The sequence below is a fragment of the Notolepis coatsorum genome (assembly GCF_963971535.1).
Source record: "Notolepis coatsorum genome assembly, chromosome: 1".
NCBI lineage: Eukaryota > Metazoa > Chordata > Actinopteri > Aulopiformes > Paralepididae > Notolepis > Notolepis coatsorum.
Window position 1 is genome coordinate 196583277 of NC_140165.1, and position 14711 is coordinate 196597987.

General features: G+C 43.3%; 1 protein-coding gene across 2 annotated transcripts in view; it reads right to left on the bottom strand.

Moving 5' to 3' along the window:
• Window positions 1-14711, bottom strand: part of aasdhppt (aminoadipate-semialdehyde dehydrogenase-phosphopantetheinyl transferase) — a 51457-nt gene that overhangs the window by 12425 nt on the left and 24321 nt on the right. For both annotated transcript variants that reach the window (XM_084318735.1, XM_084318734.1), the window contains exon 6: window positions 5964-6125. In XM_084318735.1, the coding sequence (XP_084174861.1) occupies window positions 5964-6125 (162 nt within the window). The remainder of the gene's footprint in view (window positions 1-5963; window positions 6126-14711) is intronic.

Below are 14711 nucleotides of genomic sequence, written 5' to 3' on the forward strand. Positions count from 1 at the left end.
TGCGCCAAGGTAAGATGCCATGGATGGCTGGGACACCGATGAGCGTAGGGGGAGAGGCCTCCTGGGCGAGTCTCCCCGTACGTGGGGTCGTGGGTTAGTGCTGGGTGGGTACCAGAGGCCGGGCCCCCAGGTGCTGCTCCTCGGTGCCGACTGTGTATTAAACTCAACCCTGTGTTGGGTCGGGGGTTTGTAGCGCAGTGACTCGGGGCTGAGGTCGGGGCTGTACTGGGCCTCCTGGTCCAAAGTAGGTTCGTGCTGGTGGGCTTGATATCCCTCCTCTTCCTCCGCTAGGTCTTGGAGTCTTCTAGTTAGTCTCTCGGCGACGTAGGCCGGTTCTTCCCGTTGGCTGGGTCTCGTATGGACCGGTCGGGGAGGGGGCTCGGCGACGTAGGCAGGTTCTTCCTGCTGGCTGGGTCCCGTGTAGACTGGTTGCGGAGGGGGCTCGGCGACGTAGGCAGGTTCTTCCTGCTGGCTGGGTCCCGTGTAGATGTGTCGGGGAGGGGAAGGTGCCCTCGACCCGTGTCGTGATGATCTCCGGGAGCTCCGTGTGGAGGAGTGGGGGGTAGCCCTCTGGATCAATTGTTCTATCATCTGCGCCTGCAGGCGGTCCCACTCCGCTTCGCGCTGTGCATTGGCGGCGTCGCGCTGTGCATTGGCGCGGTCTCGTTCCGCCTCGCGCTGTGCATTGGCGGCGTCGCGCTGTGCATCGCGTTGCGCGTTGGTACGGTCTCGCTGAATGGTTTCTTCAGCCTGGAGGCGCCTCTCTTCCAGTCTGATGGTCATCGCTGCGTCAGCCTGGAGGCGACTCTCTTCTAGTCGGATGCGTTCTCGTTCCACTGCAGAGTGTTCGCGCTCACTAAGCGTCTGTGCTTGGAGACGGTCGCGCTCACCCTGGATACGGTCTCTTTCGGTTGAAGCTGTCAGCGTGGCGATAAAGGCTTGCGCCAGTCTCTGGTCGGCCTCGCTGGGGGATGACAATGATGGAGGTGATCGGGCGTTGACAGGGCTTGGTGGAGACCTGTTCTCTTGGCGCGCTCCGAGGTCTATCTCCTGAGCGCGGTACTCTTCTCGTGGTTGCGCGCCGAGGGCTGTCTCGGGTACGCGCTCTTGGGTTGGTTGTGCACCGGGGTCTATCCCTGGAGCGCTTTCTTTATCCTGGAGCGCTCCGGGGTCTATCCCGGTGACGCTGTCTGGAGGTATAGTCACGTCATGTCCCGCTTGGTCCCCCCCCCCGTGAGCTAAGTCAGTTTCGTTTGAACTCTCTGGGGTCTCTACTGGCAGGGCCGCCAAGTCGATAGGAGTGGGCATGCTTAAACTATCCGTTTTATCCGTATTTAACGTCCGTTTAGATAAGCTAGGGGGTAAAACGAAAGCGAAGTCCTCTAGATATGGAGGTGGCTGACGTTTGCGCTGCGGGCGTTCTAGCTTGGGGGAGCCGTTTTGAGAGTGTCCACCGGTGGCCATGTCAATATTAATATTATATTAAATATTACACATTAATATTATCCGGCTCGAAGGACCAATTGTAACTGAGGGGTTACAAAACCCTGACTGTATTAAAGATTGTGATAGATTAAACCACTGCTAGTTATGTACTTTAATTACTGGCCAGACAGTACATCAAATATAGATGGTGAACACCCACAAGAACACGGCATTGACAAAGAAATAGTATTTGAGGGTAATTTATTATTATTAGGCAACATTAGGTTACAGAATGAGAATTAGGGTCGCGCTTGTATGGCGAAGAATATGCGTAAAGTCAGTCAATAGCATGAGTCACTAAGAATAGCAGGAATCCTACGATGGGTCTAAGTTGACACCACCTGTCGTATAGTAGCAACTATATAGGGCAACACTGGTACCGCCTGGAGACAATGGGTTCCCTCCGGGGGTGTAAGGCCTTGAGGGTAGAGGAATGTTCGGGTACTCCGTCTGATTCAATGAGGAATAAAGAGACTCCAGGTACAGGAGTCGGTCCTTGTAAACTCCCTTGATCAGCAGCAAAGTAATAATTGTAATCCAAATGCTAGATAGCATTGATGACAGCTAGCCAGCCTCCATCCACGAGGCCAGCCCGAGTTGTAATCCTCACGAGGTTGAATCCCAAACGATAGTGGAAATCAACGATGCTCTTCTCCGGGTACCACGTTCCAAATCAATATAATCCAACCAGTAATGGTTCTGCAATCTTGACGTTACTGCATTAAACTCTGACACTTTACTATTCTATTCGCACATGTTCTCAACGCACGAGTTGCTCACTTCACCACGATGAACTACGTTGGCTTGTTTAGATGGACAAGCAGGTGCTCGGGGTAAGGTTGGGGTAAGGTACTGAACTGAACTAACTGGTGTGCGCACCTTGCGCTGTATATATACTTAAGTGACAATCTAGTCCCAAACCGCAGTCTTTGTCTGGTATCAATACGCTGTCTCCGGGCATGTTCTGACTTGCCCCAAACTCGCCCATTGCACCTGTCTGAGTGCGAGACTGCCTGGCGCCGCCGTCAGGGGGGGCATTATTCATAAGGAAAGTGAATATTACTATGGTTTGAACGCAGGTAAAGGGATATTCTGTGTATATATATAAATAATATACAAGGTATATCAAACAATAAAGGTAGATTCTCAGTTTAATCTGGCCCTTCACAACAGTTAGTATTACTAGGATGCTGCGGGCTTCTGGCTAGTGGCTCCATTCTGAGAGCTAATGATAGTAGCACTCGGATGCTGCGGGCTAACTGGCCATCTCCGCGATTTGTTTACTTGGTAACATTGCCACGGGTTGCCACCCCCCCCCCCCCCCCCCCCCCCCCGATGATGAAAATGAAAGTCATACCGTTCAATACCGTACACCGGGGTATTATATAATCAAGGTATAACGGTATGAAAAAAGTGATACCGCCCAAGCCTACTTAACACTTTCACTGCCACTCACGAGATATCTCGGGTTTCCGATAGTTATGTTGAAAGCCACTCACGAGATTTCTCTGAATTTCTGAAATCATATTGCATCACGCGATCCTACCCTAGTATACCCGAGCGCCGCCGGCGATCAGATGTGGAAAAAAGCGCCCCCTATCGTCTCCCAGATGACATAAGGGATTTTGGAATGGACTCAATGAAAATGGATGGGGGAAAAAATCCTGTACTCCACATTTTCCAGTCCACTGATGCAGCCGGGGTTATCACAGTTCATTCTGGAGCCTCTCAGACCCGCGGAATCATGTACTGCACTGTACACACGTTGGATCCATACACTTATCGATTTTTTCGAATGGTGATCAGGAATTGGAATATACCAGTTGGATACCATCTGATGTCAGGTAAGGAATCTATGTTATCAGTGTTAGGATAATCAGACTAATTTTGATGAAGATATAGGCTGTTTTGTGAAATGGGATCTTTCGGTTTCACTGTAAAAGTCCAAGAGGAAATGAACACGGCGATTATCCGTGCGCGGATCGAATGTGCTTGCGTGCACGTATAATATTGATCATCTAGCGTTTATTTGAAAACGATTCATAAATAGGCCGACAAATATCAACGTTCTGGAATATTCCAGTAAAAGACGATTATCATAGAATGGTCTAGAATGAACTGTTTTTTTACCTCAAAACGGGTGCTTTTCAAAATGCTCTCAAACGGAAATGAAGCGATAAAAAACCAATCTGCCTTGACAGCACTGACTGGAAAAGGATTCTTTGATAAGCGACGGGCAGATTAGACACATAGCCATAATTTAAAACATAGATTAGGCGATATTAAGCGTAACATTGGCGCCGATGGTGGCATTGAAGCGCTACCTCTGGCGCCACCTCGTGGCACTCAAAGTGTTAAAGGAAAACTCAGACATTTTGGGAAATTAGCTTATTTAACATCTTCCCTGGAGTTAGACAACAAGATACATAATTTTTTTTGTCTCTGTGCATGCAGTAGGCTTAGGGAATGCCCGCACCGTTAGCGTAGCTTAGCTTCATCGCTGGAAGTGGGGCAGTGCTTTACCCTGAAGTTCCCTACAGTCACGAAATACACTCCAAATACAACTCAAAAACGTTCCTGTAAACATGTTGTGACCTGTGTATTTACCACGTGGAGAAATACAAAATAATTGAATTCGACATTTACGTTTTCTAAGCAAATATATTCTGATTTCTTTTTTGCCTAACCACTCCTGTCGGGGTGCAGTGATTTCACGCAACGCAGTGCTACTTTCTAACATGACACCAGTGTTTGTTTACATGTTCATTTCATTCAAAGGATCTGAACAGATTGAAGTTTATGGATACCATGTCTAAAGCACCGGAAAAACGTTTATTTTGTACATTATCTAACATTAACACGAACCTAAAGTAACTTTAGGTTAGTTGTAACGTTAGTTTAGGTTCGTGTTAACGTTAGATGATGTACAAAATAAACGTATTTCCGGTGCTTTAGACGTCGCTCTTTTATTTTGAAACCCCCCGACCGGAAGTATATTAGATGCTTCGTTATCTGCTTTAGTGTCCGGTTCTGTGTTTGTTGGTTTTCGTTAGCTAGCAGCATATCAACACCAGCCATGGAAATACTGTTTTCTAAATTGTGGAGGCTTTTAATCGTCAAGGTAAGAGGATTTGAAGGCATGGTATCCATAAACTTCAATCGGTTCGGATCCTTTGAATGAAATGAACATGTAAACAAACACTGGCGTCACGTTAGAAAGTAGCACTGCGTTGCGTGAAATCACTGCGCCCCGACAGGAGTGGTTAGGCAAAAAAAAATTCTGAGTATATTTGCTTAAAAAACATAAATGTCGAATTCAATTATTTTTTATTTCTCCACGTGGTAAATACACAGGTCACAACATGTTTACAGGAACGTTTGAGTTGTATTTGGAGTGTATTTCGTGACTGTAGGGAACTTCAGGGTAAAGGACTGCCCCACTTCCAGTGATGAAGCTAAGCTACGCCAACGGTGCAGGCGTTCCCTAAGCCTACTGCATGCACAGAGACAAAAAAAGGTATGCATCTTCTTGTCTAACTCCAGGGAAGATGTTAAATAAGCTAATTTCCCAAAATGTTGAAGTTTTCCTTTAAGCACTTATTCCCTCCCCCCTGAACATTTATGGAGATGTATGGGCCTTTTAAGTCCGTGATAAAAGTGTCTTTCAAGGATAAGTGAGCTCCTGCACTGATTATTATAGTTCAATATTCAATATTTGATCACAAAACCCCCCAAAAAGCAAAGAAAGGGGGCCCCCCCACCCACCCCCAAAAAGCATAGAAAGGGGGCACCCCCACCCAAAAAGGGCCCCCAAAAATCAGGCTTGAGCACTTTGCACGTGCATAGGACAAGTGCCCTTTTCTGCCTTTGAGCACCTGCCCCTCTAAAGTCCTGTGCACGTCCCTGCTAATTAATAGTGATCATTGTCCTACTGCATGTGTGAAAATGGCAAAAACTAGGTCACATACGGAAAAGGAATCCAAAGCTAGTAGCTTTCTGTCTGATTGTGTAGGTACTGAGGGTAGTAGGGTTAGTAGCTTCTGTCTGATTGTGTAGGTACTGAGGGTAATGGGGTTTGTAGTTTTCTGTATATTTGTATATTTCTGTTGACCGTGCTACGTTACTTATTTACCATCAAAATCCATTGTATACCATCTGCAAGAGCATGTAACCGAAGGCTAAAATAAACACCCTTGAACTGTAGCTACGGACTCAGGCTCATTCATTGGACTCGCGTGTCGGACAGATCTCCCTGCCCAAGCCCTCTCAGCGGCTTTTAGTTGTCACTTTTAAATAGTCGCTTTACAGGGTTAGTAGCTTCTGTCTGATTGTGTAGGTACTGAGAGTAGTAGGGTTAGTAGCTTCTGTCTGATTGTGTAGGTACTGAGAGTAGTAGGGTTAGTAGCTTCTGTCTGATTGTGTAAGTACTGAGGGATTTCAGACACGGCCCCCCGTCTCTCTCTCTCTTCCTCTCTCACCTCAAACAGCCACCCCTCCTCCTCTTCCTCATCCAGGTGCATTTTGGTCTGGCGCAGTGCCTGGTCCTCTCTGATCGGTTCAGAAGAGATGTGAAATTCCACCCTCTGCAGGTTGAAGCTCAGGCCAGAGCCAATGGCCTTGATGAAGCTCTCCTTCAGCGTCTTGACGGACAGGGAGGATAGCCAATCAGCTAACAGCAAGAAGTAAATATAGAAGTGATCATGCACACACTCACTCATACACAAACCCCTTACACACAGAGCAGTCACATCGTCGTAATGTATTTTGAACAGGGCTCAATATTTCAATAATATACACATTCACACACAGACGGCGGCATAAACCATGCAAGGTGCCAACCTGCAATTAGGAGCAATTAGGGGTTAAGTGTCTTGCTCAAGGACACTTCCGACATGCTGCCAGGAGGAGCCGGAATTGAACCGTGAACCTTCTGATTATTAGACAATGGCTCTACCTCCTGAACCATTGTTGCCCAAGTAATTACTGGTATAAGCAATTTTACATCTCACTCCATTCATTTCAGAGTTAAGTTCAGTAAAATGCCTGAATACACAGTTTGACCATCTGTATCACTTGGCAAACAGTGTATTTGTGTGTGTATGTGTTTAGCAAAAGTTATTCCACGGCTAATCACCATGGCAACGGTTGCTTGCTTCTGCTAGTCAAGCATACTTTGATATCATCAGGATCACATGTCACTGAAACTCACATGTCACTGAAACTCTCCTCCAATCAGAACACACACACACAGAGAGAGAGCGAGAGAGAGAGAGAGAGAGAGAGAGAGAGAAGCCAGTTGGTAAATGGCTGCTTTTTAATATAGCGCTTTTATCCAAAGCGCTTTACAATTTGTTACTCACATTTTACCCACACATTCACTCATACATTCACACACCGACGGCGGAGGCAACCATGCAAGGTGCCAACCTGCTCATTGCGAGCAATTAGGGGTTAAGTGTCTTGCTCAAGGACACATCGACACGCTGCCCGGGAGGAGCGGGAATCAAACCGGGAACCTCCGGATTGCCAGACGACTGCTCTACCTCCTGAGCCACTGGCACCCCGTTGCCTGGGGGGAGGGGTTCATCCACATGGAGGCATGTCTCAAGATAGTCGTATTCAGACATTCAACCTAATTTCATTTTGACTGTGATATAGTGCCATTATTGACACGTCATTATATAATTCATTATAGAATTGACATTCATGATTAGTATCCCTGGTTTATTTTGATAACCTGGAGGTGAACTTGACACCTGTGTGTAAATCTGTCCAACTGAGGCCACTGTCTGTCACCTGACTAAATAACTTTTTTCTTTGCATCGTGTAGATATTTCTAGATACTTTGCACCATAAAGGGTTTTTAAATGTTTTCAGTCTCATGGGGGTGATTATGACCTGCTTAATGTTAATGATATAATTTGCTTTCATTTTATTATAATATTGGCAATTATCCATCACCAAGGTATTCTACCTCGGCTTCCATCAAATGGTGTTCCATGGTGAATAGCCCGCTGGTTATCAAATAAGTGCACACACACACAAATGGATGAAGGACTTTTGTTATCTTGATGCAACCTCTATAATGACATGAGAACTGAAAGAAATCCGCTGGCCACGTTAACTCTTTACAATTAAAGAGCAAGAGTGTTTTAAAGGAGATGAGGGAGACATATAGATTGAAATGATAATTCATAATTTGGTCTGTGTGCTTTATGAAGTGAAAATTGCATGTGATTGGAATACAGGTTTTTTCTACCTGAGAGTATCATATTAAACTATATGGTGAAGACATCATATTAAACTATATATGGTGAGAGTATCATATTAAACTAGATATTGTGAGAGTATCATATTAAGGGGAGACACTGCAGGTGAATAGGGTAAAAAAATTAACTAATAGATATCACAATGAAACTTCCCCAGTTGATTACTTATATTAAGACAAGACTTTTTTGTATTACAAGTTTTCTGAAATTGTATGTTTAAATATGCAAATGAGGCATTATCTACTTAAATATGCACACATTTGCATATAATTCCAGGACAGAAATCTGAACATTGGATAAAGCCATTTTCAAAATTATAGTTTCATTTTGTTGACATATTAGAGCCAAAGGTTATTACAGAGGGGATTTTGGATATCTCTTTTTATCACTCCATAAATCAGAAAATACTCCATTCAGTCCATTTTTATGGTAAAATTCCATATTTCGCCATGTTTTTAGGAATAAAATGTGATATAAATCAGGGTATGAATGCGATATCAACAAACCCTTCTGTAAATACCTTCAGAACATAGATATGAATAGAACTGGACAGTTTGGTGTATGTGTGTGCTACTGAAGTGGAGATTTCTGGCTCAGAGTATGAGGAAAAACTCTTAAAACTCATTTTTGGGAAAACGCCTTCAAAGTTCTGTATTGTAAAATGCCATACTTTTTTTTTTAAACAGATATTTACAAACACAATACCTAATCAAACCATTAGTAATAGACAACCAACACATGCCTGATAACTGAATAATAATAATGATGTTATTGAACTGAACAGAACTACACAGGCTACAAACAGTGTAGTACAGTGTAGTACCCCCTAATAGGCAAAAAATATTTGAATAGATATCACTATGAAACTTTCCCAATTTGTTATGTACATATAAACCAAGAAAAAATATATTGCAAGTTTTCTGAAATGTATGTTTATATATGCAAATGAGGCACTTCCCCATTAAATATGTGCACATTTATGGATGCAATAAGGCAAAATGATGTAAAATAAACAACTAAATGTGTGTTATTGACGTTTTATTGTCACTAGTTTCATAGAAGACATGTTTAGGAAGCAAAATATAACAATCTCAAAATCAACAAAAAAAGTATATTTGACTATTCACCTGCAGTGTCTCGCCTTAAACTAGATGCGGTGAGAGTATCATATTAAACTAGATACGGTGAGAGTATCATATTAAACTAGACATAGTGAGAGTATCATATTAAACTAGATATGGTGAGAGTATCTTATTAAACTAGACAGTGAGAGTATCATATTAAACTAGATACGGTGAGAGTATCATATTAAACTAGACAGTGATAGTATCATATTAAACTAGATATGGTGAGAGTATCTTATTAAACTAGATATGGTGAGAGTATCATATTAAACTAGATATGGTGAGAGTATCTTATTAACTCTTTGGGTGCCATTAACGAGTATACTCGTGTTTCACAATACTTGTTTTTGGATCCTTTGATATTTTTCCTTTGATCCCCATCCTAAACATCTAGCCGGAGCTCCCTGGCACAACGTTGGAATTGCAATGGCGATCAAAATCCACCAGGTGGCAGTATTGTCTACGTTATGAACATCATGGGCCAGCTATTAGTGTGTTAGTACCAGCCCCCACAGCCCACAAACAACTAGGTAGTCGTTGTGAGCAGCAGTGAGCAGGACACGTTTGACAATCGCGATCGCCTAGCGCAGTGGTTCCCAAAGTCGGGGTTGCGACCCAAAGGTGGGCCGCGAGCAGCCACAGGTGGGCCGCGAGATGATTTCCAAAAAAGAAAGAAAAAAAGAAAGAAAAAAAAAACGTATTTTTTATTTTGTCAGGCCACTGAACTTAGAAGCAGGCCAGGACAGTGTTTCTAGTTGTATTCTAAAATTCTATTCTATTGTATTCTAAAATGTGACTATATGGTTTTATATTAACTTAATAAATAAACAAACGAAAAATCTACTTATTTCAACGAACATTTCAAACTAAATAACAGATTATGCACATAAAATGCTGAAAACAACCGAAGCAACAATAGTATTTTAATGAGGCTATTATTATTATCATCATTATTTTGCAACAAGTTAGCCCTCTCATAAATAGCACATATAAATGAATAACTAACTTGAACTAACTTAATAGGATTGAAGTGATATTTGGCGTAAAAAATCGGTCGCCTGGCAAAAAAAAATAAAATAAAAACTGACGATGTGCATTGGGCCGCGACTCTCTGACGCCTTATTTTCTGGGTCCTGGCCTGAAAAGTTTGGGAACCCCTGGCCTAGCGAACTATTGGATATTAGGAAAAAGACTAAATGGATTATATGGATGTTGATTATGGACGATAAGGTGTGTTTGTTGGACTAAGCACTACTTGTAAAACGAAGGTTATCCTATAACCCTAGTTATTTGAGTATAGCGAGCGCTCTGCTCTATTGGAACTGTCCCTTTAATCATATGCTATCATGAAAACGTTCAACCACATGCACGCTCCTCACCTGCCTGGCCACGCCCACATCCGCTCATACATAAGCGGGGCCATGGCCATACTACCAGCTCCTACGCGTCGCGTGAATATTAAAGGCAACCAACTTGTGTCTAACCACGCCCAACTTGCGTCTAGCCACGCCCCGCGGCATTATGTAGCAGTAATCCGCCCTTTTTTACTATCCAGAACTAGCTCAATTGGCAGCGCTGCATTGCTGTGGATCCTACGGCCCGTTGCTGGCAAGTTCGATTCCCTTCAATTTTTTTTTTTTTTTTAACGTGCATTCGCATTCTTTCGCCGTTAAGTTTAGGCATAACTTTAAGCATTGTTTCGGAGTTGGTTAAGGTTAGGCATTGTTTCGGAGTTGCTTAAGGTTAGAAGGGTTAAGTTTAGGCGCTGTTAAAGGGGAACTATTTTACTATTTATTTCACTATTTGGGCACTTTTACACAATTCCTGTGAGTTTATGGAACACCTCTGTAATTATATATTTTTTTTAATTCATTGTTTTGTATTTCTAATCAAGTCCTCAAAAACAGCATTTTTCTACCTGAAGATCTCGAGCCGTTTTGAGGCTGGGCTCCTAAACCACTGTGTGGCCTGCGCGGCATCTGGCACATTAACATGCAGCGGTGTCTCTCTGACATCACAAATCATCACATTTTCAGATGACTCAGTTCAGTGAGGGTGAATATTGTGAGATGAGAATTGGAAGAATGCGCTAATATGAGAATTAGAGACATAGATCATATTAATATAAGTCCACATAGCTAGGAAACAATGCTACACTGAAAAAGGCCATTTATAAGATAGTTCCTCTTTAAGGAGCTGGTTAAGGTTAGAGTTTGTCTTAGAGAATGGCAATATTTTTTAACATGCATTCTTTCGCCGGTTAAGTTTAGGCATTGTTTCGGAGTTGGTTAAGGTTAGGCATTGTTTCGGAGTTGCTTAAGGTTAGAAGGGTTATGTTTAGGCGCTGTTAAGGAGCTGGTTAAGGTTAGAGTTTGTCTTAGAGAATGGCAATAGACAGCCTATTTCCGCGCTGCAGCGCGAGGCAATAGACAGCCTATTTCCGCGCTGCAGCTCTCTCGCGCTGCCGTGGTCACATGGGCGTATTGGCCAATCAGAGAAACGCTAAACACAAGTTGGTTGCCTAAAATATTCACGCTCCCCAGTCTTTCACCGCCGAAACAGAAGACACGTGGGGTCCTCAGAGCAGAGCGCTCGCTATACTCCAATAACTAGGGTTATAGGATAACCTTCGTTATTTTTCGTATAGCTTTGCGCTCTGCTCTATTGGAACACAAGAGTGGAGCAGAGCGGAAAGCCTGACAGATGTACCCGCTGAGGTCCCCTACAACCATCAGAATACCGGGGAGGATCCAGGCCCCCCCCCCTAGTGAGGGACGGGAGGGAGATCGGACCCGACTGTGCGAAGAGGGTTCAGTACCTCAAACGCACAGGGTGAGCAGACCGTGGGACTTACCTTTGTATAGAAGGGCCCGCAACTACTCGGACGCGCATCGCGCACGCCACCAGGGAACGGATGTGAAGCCAAAAAAAAAAACTCACAACCCCCAACATCGCGGGTCGGGGTAAAAAAAAAACAACCCCGTGGCAAGGCCGTAGCAGCGGGGTGCGGAGGAGGTCCCAGCCCCAGGCCACATCCCGGGCGCCAGGACCCCCTGAAAAAAGGGCCTGGTGAGGTCAACGAGGCTGCGGCATCGAGACCCCACCAGACGGTCACTGGCGACACCACCCCCCACATCGCCAGAGTATCGGACAGGGCCTAAAATAGGTGAAGACCCTTCTGCCCCTGGCACACCGCTCCGAAGCGCTCCCAAGGAGGCTTCCCCCCCACAATGCCGTGGGGCCAGCTGGCGCACCGGGGAGACAACCCTCCAAGGAGGTCGATCCCTCAATCCAGGTCGACAGGTCTTAAGAGCAGAACTCTACCTGCACCCAGAGCACTGCGGACTAGACAGGCGCCTAAGGAGCTTACTCGGTATGCCGTGCACCATGTCACAATCTCGGGGCCACGAACCTCGCGGAGTCGGAGTTAGCCAACTCCGCCAGCGAACAGATTCCACCACGAACCCTGACCCTGCCAATTTATTAATCCTGCGGGGTCGAGGTTCAGAGAAAGAGTTTGAACCAATTGGCAGACGTCACGAAACATCCAGCTTCCTCATTTTACTTCTCGGGCAAGCCACCCGAGGGGATCCAAGTCATTGCAGAGCCGCAAAACAGCATGGAATACATATTTCCAGTACCCAGCGCTGGATCAATAAACGCGATCGATATTTGAAAAAAAATAAAAGGGGCGGAGGAGTTGCAGCAATCTTCTCCTCAAAACTCTTGTTTAAAATCACAGAACTAGGCGAGTTCATGTCAATGGAATATCTTGCCATTGAACTAAAAATAGAATCAACTATTATTGTCACAATATACCGCCCGCCTAGACACTCACCAGTATTTATACAGGAGCTCTCTGAACTGATCTCACTATGTGTTACCGGATATGATAAGGTGATCCTAAATGGAGACCTGAACATCCATTTTAATAAGAAAACAGACTCCAAAACTATGGAACTAAAAAATCTACTGGATAGCTTTGACCTAATACAGCATATAACAAATGCAACTCACCGGCTTGGGAATACACTAGACTTAGTTATAACAACTGGGCTAAGCATAACAAATATCTCTAACTGAATTACCTCTCTCCGACCATCACTGTATATTTTTTGTAGGGCTGACCTTCGAAGCTTTTTTTGGCAATCGAAGCTTCGGGGCCGAGCTTCGATTTTAATTCGAAGCTTCGATTTTTTTTTTTTTTTTAAATATTTTTTTTAATATTTTTTTTTTAATATATATATATATATTTTTTATCTTATGTTGTGGGACTTGTACAGCACTTTCGTAAACGTTGTTGTTTTTAAATGTGCTCTATAAATAAAGTGGGTTGGATTAATTAATTAAGTAGCCCCTTTCGTGACTGACGCATCCAACAAGGTTTCACTCGGCTGTGTGATTTAATTCAAGGTGGATCGCTGTTGTCGTTTGAACAACTTCAGATTTCATGGGAACTACCAATCCCCCAAATCAAGAATGTTTAAGATGAATGAAGTAAGATTTTGATTATTTGAAATATGGCCTGTGTAGACTAAACTATGCACAGAATTATGTCAGTCTACAAGGTCCGGATTCTACATGGTCCGGCAATGTAGACCTTGTAGACTCCACTACAGACCAATTATCAGTGAATGTTCATGCATTTTTAAGAAGAGGCTCCACAAAAAAACAAAGAACTCACCAAAACATCTCAGTAGCACCTTATCTAAATGTTATATTTCATATATGGAGATTCATATTTATTTATGTATTGCATGCATTTCTACATTTTATTTCCTATTTTGTTTATTCATCCCAGTATCTTTCTTTCTTATGTGTGGAATTCTACAAGGTGCGCGCACACACACACACACACACACACCTACACACACACACACACTTACATTTAGTCATTTAGCTGACGCTTTTATCCAAAGCGACTTACAAGTTCTGTACGACAAGACAGCAAGAAGGGTACAACTCTATCAGCTGAGTAACAATGTTGAATGTTCATCAAAGTGTTGCGTGTTACAGTGTAGGTTAGTTTATTAGGACAAGTGCATGACAGTAAGGTTAGTCACGGTTAGATTTTTTTTTTTTTTTTTATCATTTCAGATAATGGTTGAAGAAGTGAGTCTTTAGTCGACGGCGAAAGATTGGACGAGATTCGGCTGTCCTAACTGGGATGGGTAGTTCACACACACACACACACACACACACACACACACAAATCGAAGTAAAAAAAAAATAATTGAAAAAAAAATTTGATTTTTATTTATTTTTTTAACTGTGATTTTTTTTTAATGTTCGAAGCTTGTGCCATCGAATCGAACGTTCGAAGCTTCGAAGCATTTAAGACAGCCCTAATTTTTTGATACTCAAATAACCCTTACTAAAACAAAAAAAGAAATCATAGTTAAAAAGAGGCTCCTAAACGACAAAGCTGAATCAAAGTTCATTGATCTTATCAGACTACATGAACCACACAATCATGACAGCTCTCTAAATGAAATGGTAGAAAATCTCAATGATGCAATGTCATCTATATTAAATTCTGTCGCCCCATTAAAAACGAAAAAGAAGAAAACTAGAGCCTCGCCCTGGTTAAACTATAATACGGTCAACGAAGAAAAAAGGAAATGTCGTGCAGCGGAGCGAAAATGGAGAAAAACAAAAACCACCATATGCTGTGATATATACAAAGATGCTTTAACTGCTTATAATAAAACCATCCGCTTAGCAAGGAAAGATTACTTCTCTAAAATCATTACAGAAAATGCTGGAAACTCCAGAATCCTCTTTTACACTATTAATGTACTACTCAACACTGCCCCTACACCTCCTCAGTCAT